The sequence below is a fragment of the Balaenoptera acutorostrata genome, chromosome 9 (genome assembly GCF_949987535.1).
Source record: "Balaenoptera acutorostrata chromosome 9, mBalAcu1.1, whole genome shotgun sequence".
NCBI classification, from domain to species: Eukaryota; Metazoa; Chordata; class Mammalia; order Artiodactyla; family Balaenopteridae; genus Balaenoptera; species Balaenoptera acutorostrata.
This window is the reverse complement of record NC_080072.1, coordinates 30,998,559-31,026,363: the sequence shown is the minus strand read 5'-3', so window position 1 is coordinate 31,026,363 and position 27,805 is coordinate 30,998,559. Positions and strand designations below refer to the sequence as shown.

At 38.6% G+C, this 27,805-nt stretch overlaps 1 protein-coding gene across 3 annotated transcripts in view; it reads left to right on the top strand.

Moving 5' to 3' along the window:
- METTL15 (methyltransferase 15, mitochondrial 12S rRNA N4-cytidine) overlaps nucleotides 1–27,805 on the top strand; it is a 361,764-nt gene that overhangs the window by 216,072 nt on the left and 117,887 nt on the right. Inside the window, exon 7 of one of the 3 annotated variants that reach the window (XM_057552987.1) lies at nucleotides 20,202–20,230. The exons of the other annotated variants lie outside the window; for them this stretch is intronic. Coding sequence (XP_057408970.1) covers nucleotides 20,202–20,215 — 14 coding nt within the window. The 3' untranslated portion in view covers nucleotides 20,216–20,230. Of the gene's footprint in view, nucleotides 1–20,201; nucleotides 20,231–27,805 lie in introns of those variants that run through there. 3 annotated transcript variants of the gene reach the window in all.

The following is a 27,805-nucleotide window of genomic DNA, read 5'->3' as shown; positions in this document are numbered from 1 at the left end:
TTATAACGAAAGATATTTAAAGTTAATGATTATTCTTTTAAAGGGGGATGGGGATTCTTCTCTCCCCATCCCCTTCACCACACAAAAAAATATTGCTATCTTATTCAGGTATTATAGAGCATTTACCTGAATAGTCTTGAAGACTAAATGCCAAAACTGCAGTTCATATGCAGCAGCTATTTTACAGAGACATCTTTAGCATGATTCCTCAGTTAAGCTACTTCTTATATGCATTTCATTTTTAGAATAACAATTTTCTTGCCATCAAATGGAAGAAATTCCCCCAAATTTTTCCAGGCACCATTTTTTTTTTAAATCCAATGAAGTGCTCTGTTGTGTTTTTATTTTTTATTTATTTATTTATTTTAAAAAATAAATTTATTTATTTATTTTTTGACTGCGTTGGGTCTTCGTTGCTGCACGGGCTTTCTCTAGTTGCGGCGAGCGGGGGCCACTCCTCGCTGTGGTGTGCAGGCTTCTCATCGCGGTGGCTTCTGTTGCAGAGCACAGGCTCTAGGGCGCACAGGCTTCAGTAGTTGTGTCACGCAGGCTCAGCAGTTGTGGCTCGTGGACTCTAGAGCGCAGGCTCAGTAGTTGTGGTGCACGGGTCTAGCTGCTCCGCGGCATGCGGGATCCCCCCGGACCAGGGCTTGAACCCATGTCCCCTGCACTGACAGGCAGACTCCCAACCACTGCGCCACCAGGGAAGCCCTGTTGTGTTTTTAAATGGCATCATTTGGAACAGACACATCATCCTTTGAGGAAAGGACACACTGTTAAGTTTGTTAAAAGCTATAATGGTCATCTTGAATCTTTTTCTCAGAGGGGAAAAAAACCCCTCATGCTAGCAGTTAATAATCGTTAATAAGAATTTTTTAAAATAGTGGCTACAATATTGTAGTGTTAATTGCATTACTCACTGAAAGAAATGCAATGAGTCATATTTTATAGTTGTTACTTATGCAATTTGGAGAACTTTTTAGACACTTGATAAAGAATGAGGGGACTCCAAACCGGGTAAAAGGAGTCTAGAAAAATAATTTCCTTTCTTTAATAAGGTTTAGGAAATTTGCAATTAAGGTTAAAGCAACCTGAAAATGCATCATGGATTCATAGTCTTTTCGAACTCAACAGGACCTCAACAGGGTCAGTTGATTTCAACTGTTCCCAACCTTTTCAAAATCAAAGACACTTGGGACTTCCCTGGTGACGCAGTGGTAAAGAATCCGCCTGCCAATGCATGGGACATGGGTTTGAGCCCTGATCAGGGAAGAGCCCACATGCCGCAGAGCAACTAAGCCCGTGTGCCACAACTACTGAGCCTGCGCTCTAGAGCCTGCGAGCCACAACTACTGAAGCCCACACGCCTAGAGCCTGTGCTCCACAGCAGGAGAAGCCACTGCAATGAGAAGCCCACGCACCACAACAAAGAGTAGTCCCCGCTTGCCGCAACTAGAGAAAGCCTGTGTGCAGCAATGAAGACCCAACGCAGCCAAAAATAAATACATAAAAATTTATATATAAAAAAATCAAAGACCCTTTTGCTATTCCTCATTACCAGCTTTTCCCACAACATGAACCTAATGTTTAAGAAAAAAAATGTGTTTTTCTACCAAATATAAATAAAATTTATTTCCCTATTAGTGAAAAGCATATACAATTGCAAAGCAGCTTCTGCTGAGTGTAAAACAATGTGTGTTACAATGATGGATCAAAATAATTCCAGAGAAAACGACCACAGTTATGTGATATTTAAGTTAGCCTCCACAGATGGACCAGACAAAACACAGAAGACTTAACTACATTAAGAAGCCAAAGCAAGTTGGTGGGTTCTCCAGGATTAGTTGTCCATGTTTATTTACTGCAGACTGATATTTACTGCTCACAGCTCAGCTCAAAAATGCCAGATTCCTTAGTAACTAAACGAAAATTGATACTTCAAAAAGAACAAGGTGAAGTACTAAATGCTTGAATTTAAGCTCCTTCACACCTCTCCTTGTAATAACCTTCACCTCTTCTGCCAGTTAAATCCTTTTCATCATCCAAAACTCAAATATTCTGGCCATGAGAAGGCTGCCTCCTACTACAGGGAGCATAATTGACTAAGGGTCCAAGCTGCTGCTCTCTGAAGTTCATCCCTGCATTTGCACTGAGGCTGTGCCTACCGTGGGCTGCTTCCCACCAATAATTGAGTGAGGTAGGAATGCAAATACAGACCCATTTCTGAGAGATGGGGAGGACTCGACAGTCAGCTTTGGCTGAAGGACTCACAAATGGCTCTGCTGAAACTTCCATCCAAACTTCCTTACCTCCCCTTACACAGGGTCAGACTTGCATCACAGTCTGATGGCTCTCCCAGACTTCTTCAGCTTCCTCCTTATTTCCTTTCATGCAGGCAGTTCTCTTAATAAACTCTGTGCACATTTAATTCTGGCTTGGAGTCTGCTTCTCAGAGGGCCTGGACGAATACATCAGCTCAAATGGCTCTTTCAATTTCTCAAACTGCATGTGCTCATAACACTGTACAAAAGAAGAAGAGGAAGTGGCCCATCATAATTTGGTCCCACATCATCTCCCCAGCTTCCTTTACCATCTCTGTATGTTCTAGGTACACCCAACTCACTACAGTGCTCAGCACTCTACACATTTGAAAATGTCTCCTATGCCTAAAATGACTTCCTCTCTAGTTATATAACAACTTCATTTTACAAGACTACATGCATATCATCTCCTTTGGTAAACCTTCCCTGACATCTCTGAGCAGAATTTAGAGTGTCCTCCTCTTGCACCCATGTTTTACTTACTTTAGCTTTCTTCATCTTGGCATTTTTAAAGATAAGCCAGTTGTTTTTTAGAATATCTTATTTAATTTATTAACACTTATATTTTTATTTTTTATTTGGCCCGTTAGAGTCCCTTCAAGTTTACTTCTGTGTTCTTTTGATACGCCCTCACCCTTCTTTGAGCATTTCCTTACTTTCTGTTACCAAAGATGTTCCAGGCTCATCATCTTCTTTCCCAGTTCCAGCCCTGGATTCAGTCATTTCTTCAAGGAGTCCTGTTCATTTTACTATTTGAAACCAAGATATGATCACTGGGTGCTCATTACTACTGGGATGCCACTGTTTCCAAGCCCTTTTAGCAGATGGCTAGGAACTACACATACATTTACATTTATATTTATTTCTGTATCTATCTGTAATAACTATTTCTCACCTTGGTACATCCAATTCTAATCCAATGCTGGCTGGGTTTATTTCAGTTTTATATTTTTCCATATCTCTAACCCTGTCCCAATAGTGAGAAACCCAACTCATCATTGTTCTTGATGTATTTATTTATTTGCTTACTCTCTCTGGATGCAGCCGATCTTCTGATACTGCTAGACCCCCCACCCTCTTTGCAAATGGACCTGTCCTGTGCTGAGGTTGGCCACCTCTGCACAGGCCTGCAGCTTACTTTGTCAGGCCTGACTCATGGCTATTTGACAGTAGAAGCAAGGATGCTAATAAATATTTTTTTAAAGAAAAGAAAGGGACAAAGGGGAAGGGGAGAACAAGATACATAGCTGCTAGCATTCTTTATGCTCTTTTTTTTTAACACTATATCTCTGTTTTTTGGGGGAGGAAGGGTTATTATTTATTTATTTTTTAAAAATAATCTCTGTTTTAAAAGGCGAGAGCAGTCTTCAGTCTTAGAGTCTTCTGTAAGGAATCATATCTATCTAGAATTTAATAACACTGTTAACACTTTAACTGTGAATGTGTTTAAAGTTACTGATCTATTTCTTTCCTTTAAATATATTTGTAAATGAGGAAAAAGTTACATATTTTATTTTTTTAAATAAATTTATTTATGTATGTATGTATTTATTTATTTATGGCTGTGTTGGGTCTTCGTTGCTGTGCGCGGGTTTTCTTTAGTTGCGGTGAGCAGGGGCTACTCTGTTGTGGTGTGCGGGCTTCTCATTGTCATGGCTTCTCTTGTTGCGGAGCACGGGCTTTAGGAGTGCAGGCTTCAGTAGTTGTGGCATGTGAGCTCAGTAGTTGTGGCTTGCGGGCTCTAGAGCTCAGGCTCAGTAGTTGCGGCGCACGGGCTTAGTTGCTCCGCGGCATGTGGGATCTTCCCAGGCCAGGGCTCGAACCCATGTCCCTTGCATTGGCAGGCAGATTCTTAACCACTGCGCCACCAGGGAAGCCCAAAAGTTACATATTTTAATCAGCACAGTTCTATATATATACCAGATTGAGATGTAGAACATTTTCATCTCCCTAGAAGTTGTCAGTCAATCTCCACCCTCTATAGGCATCCACTCTTCTGATTTATATCAGAATTGGCTTTGCTTCCTTTGTAAATATTTTTAAGGAAAAATAAAAGTGTTAATAAATTTAATAAGATTATAAATGGTAAAGATGATGTGAGGAGTATAGAATAGCACAGAAGACATTGCATAAATGTTGGGAGTTTGGCCACAATGGTTTGTTTCATGGACATCTTAGCCTTAGAAATGTTGCTGTTGCTGTGACGGAGATGGCCACCAATGCTATTCAAGCTACGGCCTTCCCACTCTACTCTTTCCATATGTACTCATCCTTTAAACATCTATTATATACCTACTATGTGCTATGTGATCCAGGGGCTGTAGATAAATAAGAAACAATGCCTGTACCCAAAATAGAGATGATCAGCATAACCTGATCCATGGAATTGTTTACAAATATGGCCACAAATTCTTGTGGCCACCTTATGGATGATGGTCAAAATTCACAAATCCATGGATATGCAGGAGGACAATTTCAGAGGCACTTGAAAGAAATGAGAAAAAAAGGAAAAGCAAAGAGGGTAGAATTCCTATTTCGTAATTTGCATATGGTTTTTAATAAATACAAATTGTTTTATTATAAAATTACATCTGGCATTAACAAAATAAAAGGGCCAACCATACTCTACAGTTTAAGCATATTAAACACCACATCAATCCAAATGTGCTGACACAGTTATTCCTCCCATGGTAAAATCCAGCTAGAAAGAAAATTAATTTGGATTGAAATTGTTTGGATAAGAGCTAAATGGTGATACATTCCTTCTTTTACTCTACTTGTTTTTGCCTTCGTATATTTTTATTGTCCAGCAACCGACTCAGTTTTGTACTGCAGTTACCACATTGTGAAAGGCACAAAGATGAACACAAAGTGGTGCTGTCAACCAATCAACAGGTATTCTCTGACTGTCTGGGCCATGTTCCCACAGAGAAAATGCTCTACTTAGGGGAATAAATTACACTTAAAAATTTTAATTTTACAATACTTTTGAGAGATAGGGATTATAAACTCCCACATAAACATTTCTTACATTAACTATTAAAATATATTCACACTAGGTCATTGGTTACCAAGCAACTTTTATTAACACATATCACTAAATTCCCATATCCTACATAAATTTGAGATTAGCCTTTCTGCAAAGTGGAATAAATTCTACTAATTTCTCTTTGCAGAGAATAGGGAAATATCAGAAGGATCGACTTTACTTGTAAAACCTAATGAAATTTGAGACAGACTACTTAAAGCTATAAACTCAGAAACAATCATTTGTCAATGCAAATAAATAAGCAACGTGAACATCTGGAATCTTTTTTCTAGCTCTTTGCCCTACTTCCCTATAACAGTATCTCAGTATCTGCCTAACTGGGATCAATGAGATAGTGTGTGTATGTGGGTGTGTGTGAGAGAGAACGATAGAGAGAGTGTGTGTTTTGTAAAGCATGGCACAACTATCCAAGTGTAAAGGAGTACAATCCTCATAAGTCTGTACACTTTGCTGTACAAAAACATAGTATAACACATGTCCCTGCATTTGAGTATCATTTAAGTGTAAACTTAAGGCAGTTTAATGTGACAGAACAGTATTCACCAGTCATGTATAATGGTGAACGAGGCATGACAGGAAATTTATAATAGCAGAATTATCATAGGCAGCCTTGAGAGGTCTTAAATATAGACAACTCATGGTTAGGAAGGCTCTAAAGCCAAAGCTTGAGAGAGACTAAGTCTTATAAGCTCTGTTGGAAGGCTCACTTGGCCTGGAGCCACGAAGCAAGTTACTTGTTTTCTTTGCCTTGATTTCCCTCATATGGACGTCATGGTTACAAAGGTGAAACTGGCTCTGTAGATGAACATTATGAGACAGAGTATAAGGAATAGATAGTGTAATTCTTTGTGAAGTAAGTTATTATTCAATTTACATTAAATGAACTTCATTTCTTTGCAAGTTGAGCTTGGGAATCTGAATTCTTTAGCGAAGCCCCAGGACCTAACCTCCACCTCTTCACAGCACAGGTGAGAAAATGCTGCCTGATCTTTCTTTTGGGAGGAGGGACTGTTTAGGCAAAATGGTTAACTCATGAATCAGTCCACATGGCTCTCTTACTTTGGTACTCCTACAGGAACACAAGGCGGGAGGAGAGAGCAGAGGGAGAATGGGATATTGGAGTAGTAAAGAAGTTGGCCATGTCCCTTTTCCCACTGCTAAGTTATAGACTTCTTGGGTCATTCCATACAAGAGAAGAGAGGAGCCTAAAATTGGATGAGAGGTTGGATGTCATTTTAGATTGATTTTTAATATTTGAAAATGATGCTGTTCTATTATTATCCAGAAATGGCCAGAAAAGCTATAGAATTGGCTTGAGAGGACAGAGAAAAGGGACCTAGTAGAATGGTTTGAGGACAGCAGTAGAAATAAAAACAAAACTGCCTTTATGCTTTCCTTCTTACTACAGCTCATTCAACAAACAGAAGCAAGAAGGGTCAGAGCAGTAAACATTGCTGCCCATTCAGTGACATAGAGCTTAAGGGAAATCAGTGAGTGGTGCTATAACTGGGTACATTTCTTTTCAATTTTACAAAACTTATTTTAAAATCAGTTTTGAACTTTTAGTCCCTTCATGTATGTTTTGAGTTTGCCAAATTATGCTGCCAAGAAAAAGGTGCTGAGAACCACAGTGGAAGGGAATAGGAGACATGGAATTCAGTGGAATATTGAGACTGAGCACCGATTTAAAAAATCATCAGCACAGAGGTGGTTGAGATGACCTTGTTTGCCTGTCCCTGGACCTGTTTTCAGTTTCGGCTTTAGATAGATGTAGTAGTATAATTTCATGCCTAGTTTACTGTGTTAAAGGTGGTTCTCTTGAAACATTTTGCAAAAATTCATACTTGTCAATAGATTCTGGAAATTTTCTGGGCCCTGTCAATCTAAGGGCCTGGAAATTTCAATGAAGAATTCCATTTGAAGAATTTCATTTATGTGGCAATTTGGAACTATTTTGTAGGTTAAAGTTAGCTCTGCAAGGCCAGGCCTTCTTGGTCTTTGGAGGAAATCCATCATTCAGTTGTTTAAAATTCCTGAGCATCGGTTTCTTCATTGCTAGAAAACCCACTAATACTTAACAGGTTTGTGGGAGGATCAAAACAAAAGAATATATGCCATGGGCTACAGGCCCCCCCATATTTTGGATTCTCCCTACCTGTCCAAAATACACATTAGCTGCCTTTCTCTTCCTCAAACACACGAGGCTATTTCCCACCACAGGGCCTTTGCAAGTGTTCTTCTCTCTACATGTAATATTTTATCCCTCTAGCTCTTTGCTCCATATCCTTCAGGCCTCCTCTCAATATGATCTTCTCAGTGAGGTCTTTTCTTGCCTTCTATCTAAGTTGCCTCTGCTGGATATTTGGTATCTCACAAGCTTGCTTGTATCTCTCATATCATTTTTTACACTCTGTAATTATGTTGCCCATTTATGTATTTACTTTGTTGTTACCTGTCTTCTCCCAAGGAATTTCATGATATTTTTCATTGAAGCATAGTGGACATGTAACATTATATTAGTTTCAGGTGTACAACATAATAATCTGATATTTGTATATATTGCAAAATGATCATAATACATCTAGTTAACATCTGTCACCATACATTGTTCAAAATTGTTTTTTCTCATGATGAGAACTTTTAAGATCTAGTCTCTTAACAAGTTTCAAATATGCAACACAGTATTATTAACTATAGTCATCATGCTGTACATTACATCTCCATGACTTAGTTATTTAATAACTGGAAGTTTGTATCTTTTGACCCCCTTCACCCGTTTCTCCGATTCCCCCCACCCCCTCCCTCTGGCAACCACCGATCTGTTCTCTGTATCTATGAGCTCATTTTGTTTTTCTTTTTTAGATTCCACTTGTAAGTGAGATCATACCGTATTTGTCTTTCTCTGACTTATTCCACTTAGCATAATGCCCTCAAGTCTCATCCCTATTGTAGCAAATGGCGAGATTTCATCCTTTTTTATGGCTGAATAATATTCCACTGTGTATGTATGTATACACGTGTATGTGTGTGTATCACATTTTATTTATCTATTTATCCATTGATAGACACTTAGCTTGTTTCCATATCTTGACTATGGTAAATAATGCTGCAGTGCTGCAGTGAACATGGAGGTGTATATATCTTTTCAAGTTAGTTTTTTCTGTTTTTTTTAGATAAACACTCAGAAGTAAAATTGCTGGATCATACAGTAGTTCAATTTTTAATTTTTGAGGAACCTCCATGTTGTTTTCCATAGTGGCTGCACCAGTTTACATTCCCACCAACAGTGCACAAGGGTTCCCTTTTCTCTACATCCTAACCAACATTTGTTATTTCTTATCTTTTGATAACAGCCACTCTTACAGGTGTGAGATGACATCTCATTGTGGTTTTGATTTGCATTTCCCTGACGATTTGGATTTCAAGATCTTTGAGATAAAAAACCTTATCTGTCTTGTTTACTGCAGTGCCCAGGATAGCTAATACAGTGCCTGGCACACATTAGACACTCACTACATGTTTGTGGAATGAATTACAAATGTTAGATTGAACATTTTAAAATAATAAAAAAGTAAAGAAAAGTAGTTTATGCTCTTTCTGAGAAGAAATTGCTCAGGCATATTTATATGAAGGCATAAAAAGGAGGTAGGAGAAAGGTTCCCCTATAGGAAAGGTTCTAAAGGCCAGGGTTTGTTTAGAAAGATAGCCAAGCCAGAAGCTCTGACTGAGGTGTACAATGGCCTGGCATTCTCTGACCCCAAAGGTGGCTCCTGTCAAAGCAGTGACATGAATTCTCATTTGGCAGAGCATTTCAGACCAGATGAACCATGCCAAACCAAAAGGCTGGGAACAAAAGTATCATTTTAATGATGTCATTTTGTAGAGCTATCTCGAATGATTTCACAGGTTAATACCAGCATCTCTTGGTATTTAGAGCTAACTACCTTTAAGCCATAATTTGTCATCTTCAAATTAATCGGAGACACAGATGGCATCCTGGCTGAACCAGGATGCGCTCCTGGGAAGAAGAGGCATTACCTGGCATGGTTGTAGCTGACACAGGCCCCGGTATGCTGACCTCAGGACTCATTTCTTGAGGAGACTGGGCACATTCAGCTCCACACTTGGGCCTGGTTCCATGGACATGTCCAGAACCTCACAGTTGCTAATACCATCCTGGCTCACTCCAAACAGAACATTTTTTCTCTTTTCATGTCCTGCTTCTGGTAGGCAGAACTTTTGCTTACAACTTTGGAAGGAGTATATCACTTATAGGCTGGTAGAATAGACTGAAGGACAGTAGACTTTGGATTTACACGTGGCTCTCTGGCTTTACCACTTACAAATTCTACGATCTTTGCAAAATCACTTAACGTGACTGAGATTTTCTCCTCTATAAGTGCAGAAGATATCACTAAATAGAGTATTTCTGAGGATTCCATAAAATAGTGTGTATGAATGTGTTTGACACATAAATATTTCCTTTCCTTCTCCCTCTCTTTTTTCTTTCTCATGTAGTTGATGTATAATGTCTCTGGGTACTGGCAGAACCAGCATCAGTGGTCAGAAACTGGTTCTCAAGCCACGTAGTCTTGAGTTCCCATCCCAGGATTCCCTGTCCACCTTTACGTTCACTGACTACACTAAGATGTGGTGGGAGGTTTGAATGAAACTAAGCCACAAATTAGGACTAAGTGACTTTGATCATCTGACCTAGTGCAAAGAAATATTTCTTTCTTTCTTTTAAATTTATTTAGTTTAATTTATTTATTTTTGGCTGCATTAGGGCTTTGTTGCTGTGTGTGGGCCTTCTCTAGTTGTGGCAAGTGTGGGTTACTGTTCGTCACAGTGTGCAGGCTTCTCATTGCGATGGCTTCTCTTGTTGCAGAGCATGGGCTCTAGGCACGTGGGCTTCAGTAGTTGTGATGCGTGGGCTCAGTAGCTGTGGCTCGTGGGCTCTAGAGCGCAGGCTCAGTAGTTGTGGCGCACGGGCTTAACTGCTCCATGGCACGTGAGATCTTACCGGACCAGGGATCAAACCCGTGTCCCCTGCGTTGGCAGGCAGATTCTTAACCACTGTGCCACCAGGGAAGTCCGAAATCTTTATTTCATTAGGCATTGCCTTAGAGTTTAGTACATCTTCTCTCTAAGGGCACTTCTTGTACTGTTTCCAAAGAAATCAACCAGCAAAGAGAGAAGAATAGTATACATATGTCAGGTGTAGTAGACAGAATTTTGACCCCATGACTTTTTCTCTCTCTGGTGTTACACCCATGTATATGTTACATGGCAAAAGGGACTTCACAGATGTAATGAAGATTACTGATCAGTGGACCTTAAGATAGGGAGATTACATTATCCCTTTAAAGCAGGAGGGGAAATCTGAGATATGCAAAAGATGAGAATGATTCTGTGCTATTGTTGGGTTGAAGACACAGGGGACCATATGTCAAGGAAATGGGAATCTTAGTCCTACAGCCACGTGGAACTGGATTCTGCCAATAACCATTGAGCATGGAAGAGGATCCTGGGCCTCAACAGGCAGAGAACTGCAACCCTGACTGACACCTTGAGTTTACCCTTGTGAGACCCTAAGCACAAAATACAGTCATATCATGCTGTACTTCTGACCTACCAAAACTGTGAGATAATAAAAGGTGTTGTTTTAGGCCATTATATTTGTGGTAATTTGTTACAAAATCAATTTTTAAAAAAATACATCAGGCTTGCAACTTTCTCCAAAGCATGATAACAATAAAAATTAATCAGGAGGGGAACTTCAAGATGGTGGAGGAGTAAGACGTAGATATCACCTTCCTCCCCACAAATACATCAAAAATACATCTACATGTGGAACAACTCCTATAGAACACATACTGAACGCTGGCAGAAGACCTCAGACTTCCCAAAAGGCAAGAAACTCCCCACGTACCTGGGTAGGGCAAAAGAAAAAAGGAAAAACAGAGACAAAAGAATAGGGATGGGACCTGCACCTCTGGGATGGATCTGTGAAGCAGGAAAAGTTTCCACACACTAGGAAGCCCCTTCACTGGTGGAGACAGGGGGTGGGAGGGGGGGAAGCTTTGGAGCCACAGAGGAGAGCGCAGCAACAGGGGTGCAGAGGGCAGAGTGGAGAGATTCCTGCACAGAGAATCAGTGCCAACCAGCACTCACCAGCCTGAGAAGTTTGTCTGTTCCTGGTGAGGACTGGGAGCTGAGACTTGGGCTTCGGAGCTCAGAACCCAGGGAGAAGACTGGGGATGGCTGCGTGAACACAGTCTGAAGGGGGCTAGTGCACCACAGCTAGCCGGGAGGGAGTCCAGGAAAAAGTCTGGAACTGCCTAAGAGGCAAGAGACAATTGTTTCGGGGTGCATGAGGAGAGGGGAGTCAAAGTACTGCCTAAACCAGATCCAGAGATGGGCGCGAGTCGTGGCTATCAGTGCGGACACCAGAGATGGACATGAAACACTAAGGCTGCTACTGCCGCAACCAAGAAGCCTGTGTGCAAGCACAGGTCACTATCCACACCTCCCCTCCTGGGAGTCTGTGCAGCCCGCCACCGCCAGGGTCCCGTGATCCAGGGACAACTTCCCTGTGAGAACGCACGGCGCACCTCATGCTGTTGCAACATCACGCCGGCCTCTGCCGCTGCAGGCTCATCAAACATTCTGTACCCCTCCCTCCCCCCGGCCTGAGTGAGCCAGACCCCCCTAATCAGCTGCTAATTTATCCCCATTCTGTCTGGGTGGGGAAGAGATGCTCTCAGGGGACCAAATCAAAAGCTGAACCCCAGGAGCTGTGCGAACAAAGAAGAGAAAGGGAAATCTCTCCCAGCAGGCTCAGGAGCAGCAGATTAAATCTCCACAATCAACTTGATGTACCTGCATCAGTGGAATACCTGAAAGACAACAAATCATCTCAAAATTGAGGCGGTGAACTTTGGGAGCAACTGTAGACTTGAGGTTTGCTTTCTGCATCAAACTTGTTTCTGGTTTTATGTTTATCTTAGTTTAGTATTTAGAGCTTATTTTCATTGATAGATTTGTTTATTGATTTGGTTGCTCTCTTCCATTTTTAAAAAAAAAATATTTTTTTCCCCTCTTTCTCTTTCGGTGAGTGTGTATGTGTATGCTTCTTTGTGTGATTTTGTCTGCATACATTTGCTTTTACAATTTGTCCTAGGGTTCTCTCTGTCCATTTCTTTTTGGTTTGGTTTTTTTAGTAGATTTTAGCACTTGTTATCACTGGGGGATTTGTTTTTTGGTTTGGTTGCTCTCTTCTTTCTTTCTGTTTTATATTATTTTTAATTTTTTAATTTTTAATAATTTTTAAATTTTTTAAAATAACGTTATTTATTTTATTTATTTTTTCTTTCTTTCTTTCTTTTTTGTTCTCCCTTTTCTTCTGAGCTGTGTGCCTGACAGGGTCTTGGTGATCCGGCCAGATGTCAAGCCTGAGCCTCTGAGGTGGGAGGGCCTAGTTCTGGACATTGCTCCACGAGAGACCACCCAGCCCTATGTAATATCAAACGACAAAGTCTCTGCCAGAGGTCTCCATCTCAACACTAAGACCCAGCTCCACTCAACGACCAGCAAGCTACAGTGCTGGACACCCCAGGCCAAACAACTAGCAAGACAGGAACACAACCCCACCCATTAGCAGAGAGGCTGCCTAAAATCATAAGTTCACAAACACCCCAAAACACACCACTGGGCTTGGTCTGGCCAACCAGGAAGACAAAATCCAGTCTCATTCACCAGAACATAGACACCAGTGACTTGCACCAGGAAGGCTACACAACCCACAGAACCAGTCTTCCACACTGGGGGCAGACACCAAAAACAACAGGAACTATGAACCTGCAGCCTGCGAAAAGGAGACACCAAAAACAGTAAGTTCAGCAAAATGAGAAGACAGAGAAATATGCAGCAGATGAAGGAGCAAGGTAAAAATCCACCAGACCAAACAAATGAAGAGGACATAGGCAGTCTACCTGAAAAAGAATTCAGAGTAATGACAGTAAAGATGATCCAAAATCTTGGAAATAGAATGGAGAAAATACAAGAAACCTTTAACAAGGACCTAGAAGAACTAAAGAGCAAATAAACAATAATGAACAACACAATAAATAAAATTTAAAATTCTCTAGAAGGAATCAATAGCAGAATAACTGAGGCAGAAGAACAGATAAGTGACCAAGAAAATAACTACCACAGAGCAGAATAAACAAAAAAGAATGAAAAGAATGTAGAACAGTTTCAGAGACCACTGGGACAACATTAAATGCACCAACATTTGAATTATAGGGGTACCAGAAGAAGAAGAGAAAGAAAAAGGGACTAAGAAAATATTTGAAAAGATTATAGTTGAAAACTTCCATAATATGGGAAATAAAATTAAAGTCTAGGAAACGCAGAGAGTCCCATACAGGATAAATCCAAGGAGAAACACACCAAGACACATATTAATCAAACTAACAAAAGTTAAATTCAAAGAAAAAATATTAAAAGCAGCAAAGAAAAAGCAATAAATAACATATAAGGGAATCTCCATAAGGTTAACATCTGATCTTTCAGCAGAAACACTGCATGCCAGAAGGGAGTGGCAGGACACATTTAAAGTGATGAAAGGGAAAAACATAAAACCAAGATTCCTCTACACAGCAAGGATCTCATTCAGATTCGACAGAGAAATTAAAACCTTTACAGACAAGCAAAAGCTAAGAGAATTCAACACCACCAAACGAGCTTTACAACAAATTCTAAAGGAACTTCTCAAGGAAAGAAACACAAGAGAAGGAAAAGACCTACAATAACAAACCCAAAACAATTAAGAAAATGGTAATAGGAACATACATATGGATAACTGCCTTAAATGTAAATGGATTAAATGCTCCAACCAAAAGACATTGACTGGCTGAATGGATACAAAAACAAGACCTGTATATATGCTGTCTACAAAACACCCACTTCAGACCCAGGGACACATACAGACTGAAAGTGAGGGGATGGAAAAAGATATTCCATGCAAATGGAAATCAAAAGAAAGCTGGAGTAGCAATACTCATATCACATAAAATAGACTTTAAAATAAAGATGATTACAAGAGACAAAGAAGGACACTACATAATGATCAAGGGATCGATCCAAGAATATATAACAATTGTAAATATTTATGCACCCAACGTAGGAACACCTCATTACATAAGGCAAATGCTAACAGCCATAAAAGGGGAAATCGACAGTAACACAATCATAGTAGGGGACTTTAACAGCCCACTTTAACCAATGGACAGATCATCCAAAATGAAAATAAATAAGGAAACACAAGCTTTAAATGACACATTAAACAAGATGGACTTAATTCGTATTTATAGGACATTCCATCCAAAAACAACTGAATACACTTTCTTCTCATGTGCTCATGGCACATACTCCAGGATAGATCATATCTTGGGTCACAAATCAAGCGTTGGTAAATTTAAGAAAATTGAAATCGTATCGAGTATCTTTTTCAAACCACAATACTATGAGACTAGATATGAATTACAGGAAAAAAAACTGTAAAAAATACAAACACATGGATGCTAAACAATACACTACTAAATAACCAAGAGATCACTGAAGAAATCAAAGAGTAAATCAAAAAATACCTAGAAAAAAATGACAATGAAAACACAATGACCCAAAACCTATGGGATGCAGCAAAAGCAATTCTAAGAGAGAAGTTTATAGCAATACAGTCCTACCTCAAGAAACAAGAAATCTCAAATAAACAACCTAACCTTACACCTAAAGCAATTAGAAAAAGAAGAACAAAAAACCCCCAAAGTTAGCAGAAGGAAAGAAATCATAAAGATCAGATCAGAAATAAATGAGAAAGAAATGAAGGAAATGATAGCAAAGATCAATAAAACTAAAAGCTGCTTCTTTGAGAAGACAAACAAAATTAAAAATCATTAGCCAGACTCATCAACAAAAGAAGGGAAAAGACTCAAATCAATAGAATTAGAAATGAAAAAAGAGAAATAACAAGTGACACTGCAGAAATACAAAGGAACATGAGAGATTACTACAAGCAACTATATGCCGATAAAATGGACAACCTGGAAGAAATGGACAAATTCTTAGAAATGCACAACTTCTGAGATGGAACAAGGAAGAAATAGAAAATATAAACGGACCAATCACAAGCACTGAAATTGAAACTGTGATTAGACATCTTCCAACAAACAAAAGCTCAGGACCAGATGGCTTCACAGGTGAATTCTATCAAACATTTAGAGAAGAGCTAACACCTATCCTTCTCAAACTCTTCCAAAATGCAGCAGAGGGAGGAACACTCCCAAACTCATTCTACGAGGCCACTATCACCCTGTTACCAACACCAGACAAAGACGTCACAAAAAAAGAAAACTACAGGCCAATATCACTGATGAACATAGATGCAAAAATCCTCAATGGAATACTAGCAAACAGAACCCAACAGCACATTAAAAGGATCATACACCATGATCAAGGGGGATTTATCCCAAGAATGCAAGGATTGGTCTGCTCATTTTTTCTATTTCTTCTTGATTCAGTCTCAGAAGGTTGTGCATTTCTAAGAATTTGTCCATTTCTTCCAGGTTGTCCATTTTATTGGCATATAGTTGCTTGTAGTAATCTCTCATGATCCTTTTTATTTCTTGTAGTAATCTCTCATGATCCTTTTTATTTCTTTTGATTTCCATTTGCAGTTGTTACTTCTCCTTTTTCATTTATAATTCTACTGATTTGAGTCTTCTCCCTTTTTTTCTTGGTGAGTCTGGCTAATGGGTTATCAATTTTGTTTATCTTCTTCAAGAACCAGGTTTTAGTTTTATTGATCTTTGCTATCATTCCTTCATTTCTTTTTCATTGATTTCTGATCTGATCTTTATGATTTCTTTCCTTCTGCTAACTCTGGGGTTTTTTTGTTCTTCTTTCTCTAATTGCTTTAGGTGTAAGGTTAGGTTGTTTGTTTGAGATGTTTCTTCTTTCTTAAGGTAGGATTGTATTGCTATAAACTTCCCTCTTAGAACTGCTTTTGCTGCATCACATAGGTTTTGGGTCGCTGTTTTTTCATTGTCATTTGTTTCTAGGTATTTTTTGATTTACTCTTTGATTTCTTCAGTGATCTCTTGGTTATTAAGTAGTGTATTGTTTAACCTCCATGTGTTTGTATTTTTTACAGATTTTTTCCTGTAATTGATATCTAGTCTCATAGCGTTGTGGTCGGAAAAGATACTTGATACGATTTCAATTTTCTTAAATTTACCAAGGATTGATTTGTGACCCAAGATATGATGTATCCTGGAGTGTGTGCCATGAGCACTTGAGAAGAAAGTGTATTCTGTTGTTTTTAGATGGAATGTCCTATAAATATCAATTAAGTCCATCTTGTTTAATGTATCATTTAAAGCTTGCTTTTCCTTATTTATTTTCAGTTTGGATGATCTGTCCATTGGTGAAAGTGGGGTGTTACAGTCCCCTACTATGATTGTGTTACTGTCGATTTCCCCTTTTATGGCTGTTAGTATTTGCCTTATATATTGAGGTGTTCCTATGTTGGGTGCATAAATATTTACAATTGTTGTATCTTCTTCTTGGATTGATCCCTTGATCATTATGTAGTGTCCTTCTTTGTCTCTTGTAATAGTCTTTGTTTTAAAGTCTATTTTGTCTGATATGAGTATTGCTCCTTCAGCTTTCTTTTGATTTCCATTTGCATGGAATATCTTTTTCCATCCCCTCACTTTCAGTCGTATGTGTCCCTATGTCTGAAGTGGGTCTCTTGTAGACAGCATATATACAGGTCTTGTTTTTGTTTCCATTCAGCCAGTCTATGTCTTTTGGTTGGAGCTGTTTCTGCATTCTTTTGTTCCCTTAAGATCATTAATTACTGAGACCTGTTCAAGGACAAACATTGTGGCCAGGCTTAGATCACAAGATGGCTTAGGCCAAAAATGCCGTCTCTTATATCAAGAAAGCCATGCCTGGTTCTCTTTCTCTATGTACCCCCTACCCTATCTGCTTACACTTCTTAAACAGTTGTCAGTTGCTCCCCATTTGTCAGCACATACTTAAGTTTTCATGGACTTGAGAATCAGCTGAGGTCGTTATTAAAAATCCCCAGGGCAATTTTTAACTCAACAAACTCAGCTGAATCTAGTGATCCAGAGAGCCCATTCTGAGAATCTTTGTTGAGCTCAACTTCAAGTTCATTAACTCTGCATACAAAATCCCTAATGACTTGGCTCTGGCTACTGCTCAAGCCACATCTTTTACTTTTTAATCCTAAAATTAACTCTCCAGTACTAGAACTTCACTTCTAGCCCCACACATTTTGAACTTTTGCTCTTTCCCTTTTTCCTTGAACACTTTCCCCTTTTCTTTTTCACCCAGTGGCTTCTGTGACCTTCACCTGCCTAATCCTGCCCAACTATATTAGTTATCTATTGCTGCATAACAAATTACCCCAACACTTTATAGCTTAAAGCAATGCTAATCATTTATGATTGTTGGGGGTATCTATGGATCAGGAATTTAGAAATGGTTTAGTTGGGCAGTTCTGCCTTGTGGGTCTTTTAGGGGTTGCAGTCAGATGTCATCTGGAGCCATTTGAAAGCTTAACTGTGCTGAGGGATTTGTTTCCAAAGTGGCACAATCACATGGTTGGCAAGTTGGGGCTGGCTGTTGGCAGGTGGCCTTTCTATATGTATATTATACATATATATGGTATATATGACATATTTAAAATATATGCTTAACATGGCATATGTGCATTGTGTATGTATACATATACATGTATACATATATATGCATATATGTATACATACAATATGCACATATGTTCATTTTTAATATATACATTGTGTTATAATTACCTCTTTATGGGTCTGACTTCCATCAGGCTGAATACACTGTGAGTAGGGATCATGCCTTATTATTTTTGTAAGTCATGTTTTTCTCAAAGATTAATCAAGGAAGGGGGAAAGGGAGAAGACAAGGAGTTAAAGGAAGGAAGGGGCAATTCTGAGCAATCAGATTTGGTTGTTACAGGCCTCATGACACATAAGAATTCCAATTCTATTAATTAGCAGATGGTTAACCAAAATATCTTCGTATGGGCAGTTGGGAAGAAGCAGGCAGAGTTAGAAAAACTTCCATCCACATCAACACAGATGTCGAGGAATGTGTGTGAACTTTGGCCTCATTCAGTCTGTACAGCTCTGACAATCATGTTCAGTCATATTTGGATCTAATTTTCTTTTCTGTCCTCTTTTTGATATTTCACTGACATACCCTGGCTCACAAGCAGGGGAGGATGGAAGTTATAAAAAGGAGTATGGTCTTGGAGATGGCAGAGGACAAGAGTTCTCAATACTAAAAAAATTCCTAGAATGTTTCATGGATGATTTTCAGTTCTAATCGTCCCATGCTGGGAGGTCCACATGGACTGGAGAAATTAGATTTTTTTCTTATAACATTATTCTCCCCTGAAAGAGACTTTTACACATTAAAGATATTAAGGATGCTTCATCTTTTTATTGACACTTGCTGTTCCATACTGGACATGGCTCTTATGGTTTTTCCAACAAAATTCTTACCTTGATTTCCTATAATCATTAGTTTGTGCTGGTCTTTCCCCAGGACTATGAAAGAGTCATGTGTTACTTATTTTTATGTATACATTATGGGGCCTGATACACAATAGAGATGCACTAAATATAAGCAGAATGAATTAAATCATTTATTATAAACAATCATAGTTAAGATTTCACCTTGGCAGACTTTTCCCCACCAAACACACGACTTATTGAAATCTGTAGAAACAGTGAGCTGATCCTTATTAATCGGTCATAGTTACAATAACGTAAAATATAAAGAAATCCATTTAAGTGAGTTTCTGCCACATGTATATTGTATATAGAGCATTATCTAACATAGTCTGGCAATTATCCTTTGCCCACAATTCCTGTCTGCTTCGGAAGAGACCTTATCCTGCCTTCAGAATTTGGGGACCCAAGATTTCTTGTCTTTGGAGTTTAGTGTCAGGTGAAACACAAGCCTGACTCTGGTCTTCAGGGGAATGCCAGTCATCAAAATTTCACTGAGCATTTTCTAGGTGTCAAACACTGTGTTAAGGCACCAGGACAGCAAGATACAATAAGTCCCCTACATAGGAACGAGTTCTGTTCCAAGAGTGCATTCATAAGTCCAATTTGTTTGTAAGTCCAACAAAGTTAGCCTAGGTACCCAACTAACACAATCGGCTATATAAGTACTGTACTGTAATAGGTTTATAATACTTTTCACACAAATAATACATAACAAACAAACAAAAAATAAAGAAAACATTTTTAATCTTACAGTACAGTACCTTGAAAAGTACAGTAGTACAGTACAACAGCTGGCGCTTCTTAGCAGTACCAGCTACATCACCCCTGCTTTTATGCTTGTTTCCGGACATCCTGGGCTTGAAATACAGATACTGTACTACTGTACCCTATACAGTACTGTACAATAAAGTACACAAAAGCACAACCACTTGTAGAGAGTACATGCATGTGACGATGTACGCCAGACATGTGAACTAAATTACGTGATTGGATATGCGAACGCACGTTGGCACGTTTGAAAGTTTGCAACTAGAAGGCTCTTATGCAGAGGACTTACTGTAATGAATACTGTGTCTGCCTTCTAGGAGAAAGTAGCTGACTTCCTCTATAACCCCTAGAGACTGAACAGAGGTTACTGTAGTGGCCATTGTGGTGCCTTGGCCTGATTCCCCATCCCACCTATTTCAGGACTGAAGCACTAACTCATCGGCTCTGTGTTGGTGACTGATAGCTTCTGGTTGAGTCCTCCTGGGAGACTGGCCTCATCTTGAAGGGAGCTGCCACACCCAAGGTTCTGTCCCAAGGTCAGTATGGAGATATAAAAGTCTGCCCCTGGCCCTGATTTGGGACAACTCTGCAGGATCATACTTGCTGCAAAGCTCCCAGTAGGATCAATTGGGCCTTCATTGTGACTGCTTTGCAGTCTGACTTCTCCCCTACCTCATTCTGCTTCCTTTACTCCCTCATGTGTGTTGGCCTTGAGAGTACAGCCCAATAAATCTCGTCTGCTTCCTGGTGAATGTGCCCTATGAAAGTCACGATACTTAGGGTATTGTTATGGGATAACCCCACGAAAGTCTGTATCAATATTATGCTTCACTTCTAGGTTTATACATATATAAACCTTTCACAGGAGGAAACTAGCTTCAGCCAAGAATTCTGGGTAACACTAATAAAATATAACCTAACTGAACAATAGAAATTTAATTTACTTGTTTTAGTGTTTATCACACTTGCCTAAAACTCAGAACTAAGACTCAGAATTGAAGGTATAATCAGTATTAGAACTCAGTACTTATGGTGTAAGTGTGGATTAGTTTCAATGCATTAAGACTAAAAGAATTTTATTCTCTTTTACCTATAGCAGCTGCTTTAAGAAAGGGAAAATGAAACTCTATTTTCATCCCTCTGAAGAAAATTTCTAGATAATACAGTCATATTGTATTTGCAGAAGGTGCTATTATAAAGCAATGTATGCAAAGTTCAAGGTTTTTAAAAAATCATTTGTCTTCATAGCACATATAGTGGAATATTAGTTAGCTATTTTTTATGATATCTAATTCAATACTGTAGTAGTGACATATACACACCAAGTGGTTAATACAAAGTTACTTACTTTATTTGTAAGTGAGTACAAGTACCTACTTGTACTTACTTTATTTGTAAGTAAGTACAAGTAAGTACTTGTACTTACTTTATTTGTAAGTAAGTACAAGTAAGTATTTACTTTATTTCTCCCATAATACAGAACTCAATATATTAATGTATTAAATCTTCCTAATCTTTGAAAATGTCAAAATGCATCTGCTGATTGATAATAAAATGCCAAAAATTAAATAAAATAAATTTTACATATAATTTTTACAAACATTGGGGTATATAAATTCCCAGAAGTCTTTTCCTAAACTTTCTTTGGTTAACATGATAGAGAGAATGACAGATTGCTGTGTTTCTCAAACTATTTGTCAAGGTGGTACCTGAAGCCATTAGCTAAATATTTATATAGAACAGTATAGACTTTGAAATTTGCATGAACTTTTAAGAGAGGACATAAAACTTCAAAGAATTTTCTACAATGAGCTGGTTTTACCTTATCATATTCTTTTTTCTCTGCCTCCTCACATTGTTTGCTGCACTTAAGCAGTAAAGTTTGATAAAAATTGCTATGTAGATTTGATTGTGGATCATAAATTTGGCTTTTTGCTTAGAGATGGCCACAATTTATTTATGCAACCATCATTTATTGCTAACCTACTATGTGTGGCATTGTGTAAAGAAAGTTGTCTCCTCTTTACTCTGCTGCAGTCCTATACCGTATAAGGCAGCTTCCATTCAACCTCAGTAATCCAAGCTCTACTTTAAGCCTACACATTTTTAAACCTTTAAGAAAGCATGACTGCACTCAAAGTAATCAAAATGGAGGGGAGCTGTGACATCCTGGACTGGCCTTCAGCTCAGAGGTGAGCCACAGTGAGTGCTGAGGTCCAGCTCCTCAGATAAACAGTGAGCTGGCTTCCCCTAATTAAGCATCTCTCCAGGTGCTCTCAGGGCAAATAAATGAGACCTGATGTGGATAAGGTGAGAAATAGTTTAAAAACCAACCTGAATTAGTCAATGGAGTCTTAGTTGCCCCCAGCCCCACCCCTCTTTAGGTCCAGAGGTTACATATTTTCCTGACATTTCTGCATTCAGCTTTCTTGCTCAGCAAGCTTTGTAGAACCTGAGGGGTTTACATTACCCAGATGAGTGTGGAGGAAATCAAAGTTTCATCCACTGCTGTGGGTGGGCTTGGGCAAGGGAATGAAAATGTTTGCTAAATTTAGATGGCTCGTATAATGCTCACTACACACAACAACGTGTTTTCAGAACACTAAATTTGGAAATACAAGAGTTTCCCCCCTAAACAGCTTCACTCACCATTGAATTGAACAGAATTGAAAACACTTGAGAGCAGTGAATTATGTGAAGTCTTTTTAACTGCAAGATTTCCATCGGACCAGGGTGACCAAAAATTAGGGTGTGTGAACAGCTGTCAAGAGGAAGTCATTTCTAATCTCTGTTTTAAAAATAGCCAACAACTTTTCATTACAACAAACAATAGATTTTTATTTGGCAAAATTGCCCCCCCCCAATAAATGACATACTCAGTGGTGTGTCTTGTCATTTTAATTTTGACGAAAAATCTACTGATTTCAAGTGGATGTGAGACTGCCATATTTGTGGTTTTGATCTAATGAAATGCCCAAGTTAGGGAATCAGTTATTTTCACAGGTATTATTATTACTTGCCTGAAAGAAGAATCAGCTGACTATGACTTTAAGAATATCTGCCTGGGTGATCCTTTTGGGGACCTTTACTTATAGATTTCCCTTAAGAAGTAATACCTTAACCTATATTTTTAGTTAATTATCACTCAGGATTTTTTAAAATCATTTTCATTTTTTCAAATTTAGAGAACTTCCTGACCCTCTCTCATGTTTTGTCTGATTTATACGTTTTTTTTCCCTTTTTTTTTGACCATACTGTTTTTTTATCTCTGCTCTTTTATTGTGTAATCATTTTGATGATTGCTGTGTCATTTATTTAACATCTTTTTCTAATTTGTCTTTGCAATGAGGATTGTAAACAGCAACACCCGTTGAAACCCATACAAAGCAGCCAGTGCCACCCTTTGGGGACAAATAGCTGAATGCTTTCATAGTGCTCTGCAGACCTGAACTTGGCCCTTCCTGACTCTCTTCTGGCTTTGATGAAGATCTCAATCCTCATCTTGGCTGGCTAAAAGAGACTAAAAAAAAAAAAAACCCTGCTCCCTTATAATCCATAAACTCTAGAGGCCAAATTACGGTAGAGGAGGATACTTCAAGGATAGCTCAGAGAAGTTACTGCTATAACAACTTTATCTTGTTTTCAATATGCTTCAAAGTCTCTATGGAAAAAAGTTATAACTTTAAACTATAAAGTAAAGCTTCATATTATTGTATTATGATCCATTTGTTTCCTCATCAATGAACATGAAATAAACATGTATAACTCTCACCTAAGGAAAGCATCCAGTTATTTACATGAAGCCTTCCAAAGCGTACCCAAGACTGCTTTGGTAGTTTCCATAAATTCTACAAATGATGTCAGATTCCAGGTCAAGAAAGTAGTGAACAGACTTATTCCCCCTCCTTTGGTTCCCATTTTAGGAAATGTCACCATTATCTAAGCCAGAGCCTGGGATATCATTCATTCTACCACTTCTCTGTCCCTCACCAGCAGCAATGAGTCCATTCAATTTATGGATTCTGCATCTTAAGTTTCTCTCCGATACATTTCCTTCTTTCAGCCTTGACTGCTGCAGCAGCCTCCTAACTGATCCCCTTGCTATCATTCAGCCTTGGCTCTCTCCTTCCTTCTCTGGTCTGCAGCCAGAGAGATATGAATCTAATATAAATATTATTATGCACTTCTACCTGCCCCCTATTTATAATCTCCAGTGCTCCTCTGATCTCAGGATAAAGTCTAAATCCTTAAATATCACCCAAGACCTTTCCAGATCTACACCCTAATTACTATCTCTCCACTGTCATTTCTCACCTTGAAATCTGGTGACAATTGCTTCGAGTTCCCCAAATATGCCTCTTGCCTTTGCACCTGCTGCTTCCTCTGCCTAAAACATTTCTCTTGCTCATTGCCTGGCTACCTTCTATTCATTCTTCATGAGGCCATTTAAATGTTACCTTCTCTAGGAAGACCTAGATTGGGTTAGGAGTTCTGCTTCTGTGCTCCTGAAGCTCTGGGCTTCAGTCAACAGTACTCATCACCCTGTCTCACCAAACTCCTCCCAACCCATTCTCCCACTGATAGATCATATCTTATTCAGCTTTCTGTGTCCAACACCTGGCACAGGGCCTGATACAGAGCAGCCTCGATGAATGTCTGTTGAATGGATTGATTAATTAATTAATTAATTAATTAATGAACAAACAGATGAACACTGACTCTCGATGTGCTTTGCTTCCCCTTTGGAGGCTGCTTTCAGGCACATAACCTTCAGATATAAACCATCTCTGTATCTGCTCTCTTGTAGCAACATTCACCAACCATGTTGGAGGCCAATGACGCATCTTGCTGTTTGAAGGTTTCCGAGATAGTGGGAATAAGGCTTTAAAGACAGCTTCAACAGGGAAGAAACAAATGGCAATCACAGTAGAGCAGGACAGCTTGAAACCACAGGGACAGCCAGTGAAATCCTCTTATTTTTAAGGCACGGAAACTGAGGTCTGGAAAGGTTAACTGGCTGTCGGGGTCATAACCATGTCAACCACAAATGATCTTGGACCTTAGGCATCCTGATTCTAGCCTGTATTTCCTGAAGTGTGCAGTGTAAGGCTTCTGTGTTGTGTACTACTGTAGTCACTAGCCTCGTGTAACTGTTGAGTACTTGATACGTAGCTGGAATGAACTGAGATGTGCTATAAGTGTAAAATACATACCAGATATAAAAGACAGTGTAAAATGTCTCATAAGTAAGTTTTATATTGACTATAAGTGTTGAAATAATATTTCAGATATGAGTTAAAATATTAAAATTAATTTCTCCTCTTTATTTTTATTTTTTTAATATAGTTAGTAGAAAATTTTAAATTATATATGATATACATTATTTCTGCTGGATAGTTTTGCTCAAGATGAATTTTAGGTAATGTGCAAACAGGGCATTAAATAAGAGTAAATCATATAGTATAAAAAAATTATTCTTGTTCATTCCCCTTTAACACTTCTGATTAGATCAAAGAGAAATCCTAGTTTAGTACTAGATTTTCTCTAATACTACATAATTTCCCTTTTTAACACCCCAATAATTAGAGCCTAAGAAAGCAGTGAAATCAAGGTAGAATTTAACAACATGGCAACATGGTTTTGTTTCATCATATTTGCTTTTTTTTTTTTATTTTTAACTAAGAAATCTTTAATTACTCTAAAAAAATAACTGTCTAAAGCAAAAATAGAAATGCATTTTTACAGCACATGAAAAATAAAATGCACAAAACAAGAGCACAAAGAATGGTTGGGGGAATTAAGAATTGTAAGGTGTTATACTATATATGAAGTAGTATAATACTATCTGCAGGTAGGCTCTGATTAAAGATGTACATTGTGAACTCAAGGGTAACCACTAAACTTTTTTTTTAACATCTTTATTGGAGTATAATTGCTTTACAGTGGTGTGTTAGGTTCTGCTTTATAACAAAGTGAATCAGCTATACATATACATATATCCCCATATCTCCTCCCTCTTGCGTCTCCCTCCCACCCTCCCTATCCCTCCCCTCTAGGTGGTCACAAAACACAGAGCTGATCTCCCTGTGCTATGCGGCTGCTTCCCACTAGCTATCTGTTTTACATTTGGTAGTGTATATATGTCCATGCCACTCTCTCACTTTGTCCCAGCTTACCCTTCACCCTCCCCGTGTTGAATTGCCCTCTATTTAGGTTAGATGATACTAGTTTTCAATTTTTGTGATGAAATAAACTTTCATTTATTTAACTAAAAAACAATAAGTATATTTAAGTCAAAATATTACATAAATACTGGTAGAGATAGCACAGGACTGAAAGAAATCATGAAGGTTTTATGTGAATGGCCAAAGTTTAGGAAACAATCTTGTACAATGTAGAGTCTATTCCTGGCCAGCCCAGGACATTCAGTTGTCTATATATGATCTGTAAAACCTCTACATATAATCTGTAAAATGTGACTGTTCAGAGTTTAACTCTAACTTCGATAGGGCCATTGCAACATAAATGCTTCCATTTCTGGCCACAAAAGACTGGATTCAGCCACAATTGGCCAGCAAGGGGTATGACCGTCAAGGTCTGTCAAAGTCATCCTATGTCATGAACTGAGATGACCACACCTTTGGGGCCAGGGGAAAATGCTTGCCGTTTCTGAATCTAAAAGTAATTTGGGGGCATTCTGGGTGGGAGAACTGAGGGAGAACAAACATGGAAAAAATTGGGATGATGAAAAATGAGGGAGTATATGACCAAATTCCTGAATTACATCTTAGCGGCCAAACAGCATAATAAGCTCTGGAATAGGACTATTTGGCCTTGAATCCTGCTTTAGGCATCTTCTAGCTCTATGATCCAGGATAAATGACTTAACCTTCTATAGTTTAGTTTCTTTGTCTGTAAACGTGTTAATAATAGTCACTACTTTAAAGGCTTTCTGTGGGGCACATACTAAATATCAATACTAGATTAACATTAGCTATATTCATCATTGTCCACATTTTTATCACCGTCACTGTCACAGAATGATGATGCTCAGAGGTGAATGGAGATATATGTGTGATTTTAATCCAGAAGAGACGCTAATAAATTGAGACCTGGAGTCCGAGAGCATGCAGAAGACAGTGTACAACTGAACTAATCAGGATTAGGTTAAAAATTGCCGAATTATCCTGCAGGCAGGCTTTCCTAAGAATCCTTTCCATAAAGGACCAATCGCAGTGGGCAATGTCATAGTCATTCCACTGACACTGGACAATCCTATAGCAATGTTTCTTTTAAAGGCTTCTAAGAACATGATTAATAAATGGGTAAATATTGTTATCTCCATTTTTGCCAATGATGTCACTTCTATCTGGTTAATCATTGTTTTTATAACATAGCATTAAGACATTTTTCCTGCAGTTTTTTTTTTTTTTCCCCATGCAGTGGTTAGGGCCTGAGTAGGCAAAGAAAAAAGGAGAAGATGCCTCTAAGTAGACTTTTTGTTTTTCCTTTTTGCAATCATGCTGATTTCTATTCCCTGAGGTTTCTACTCCCATACATTCTGATGATGGGTAAATTAGCAATAACTTAGATCAGTGTTTTGAACTTGAGCATTAATCTGTGCCTTGTTTTTTCCTTCATATACCTCTTCAAAAAACTTAAGAAATCTATAAGCAATAATTTTTAACTTTTTTGAGGGATTGAAAATGCCATTTGAAAATCTATTGAAAGCTGTAGAGTATATCCTCAGAAAGAAAAATGTTCCCACATTTAAAGAGAAAATGTTATGCACAGTTTCATGGGGTTCATGGACCCCTTGAAGTCTACTAACCCCAGGTTAAACATCTCTATTGTAAGGACAAATAAACCATTGGCCAACCTGGGACTACAAAGAAAATGCAGAAAGTGTAAATGAACAAGTTCCCTGATCTCTGGGGCACAAATGTCTGTGAAAGCAAAAGGTGGAACAGAATTGCTTTTATTTTAAAATTATTGATAGGAAGTTGAATAACTATCTGTTTTTC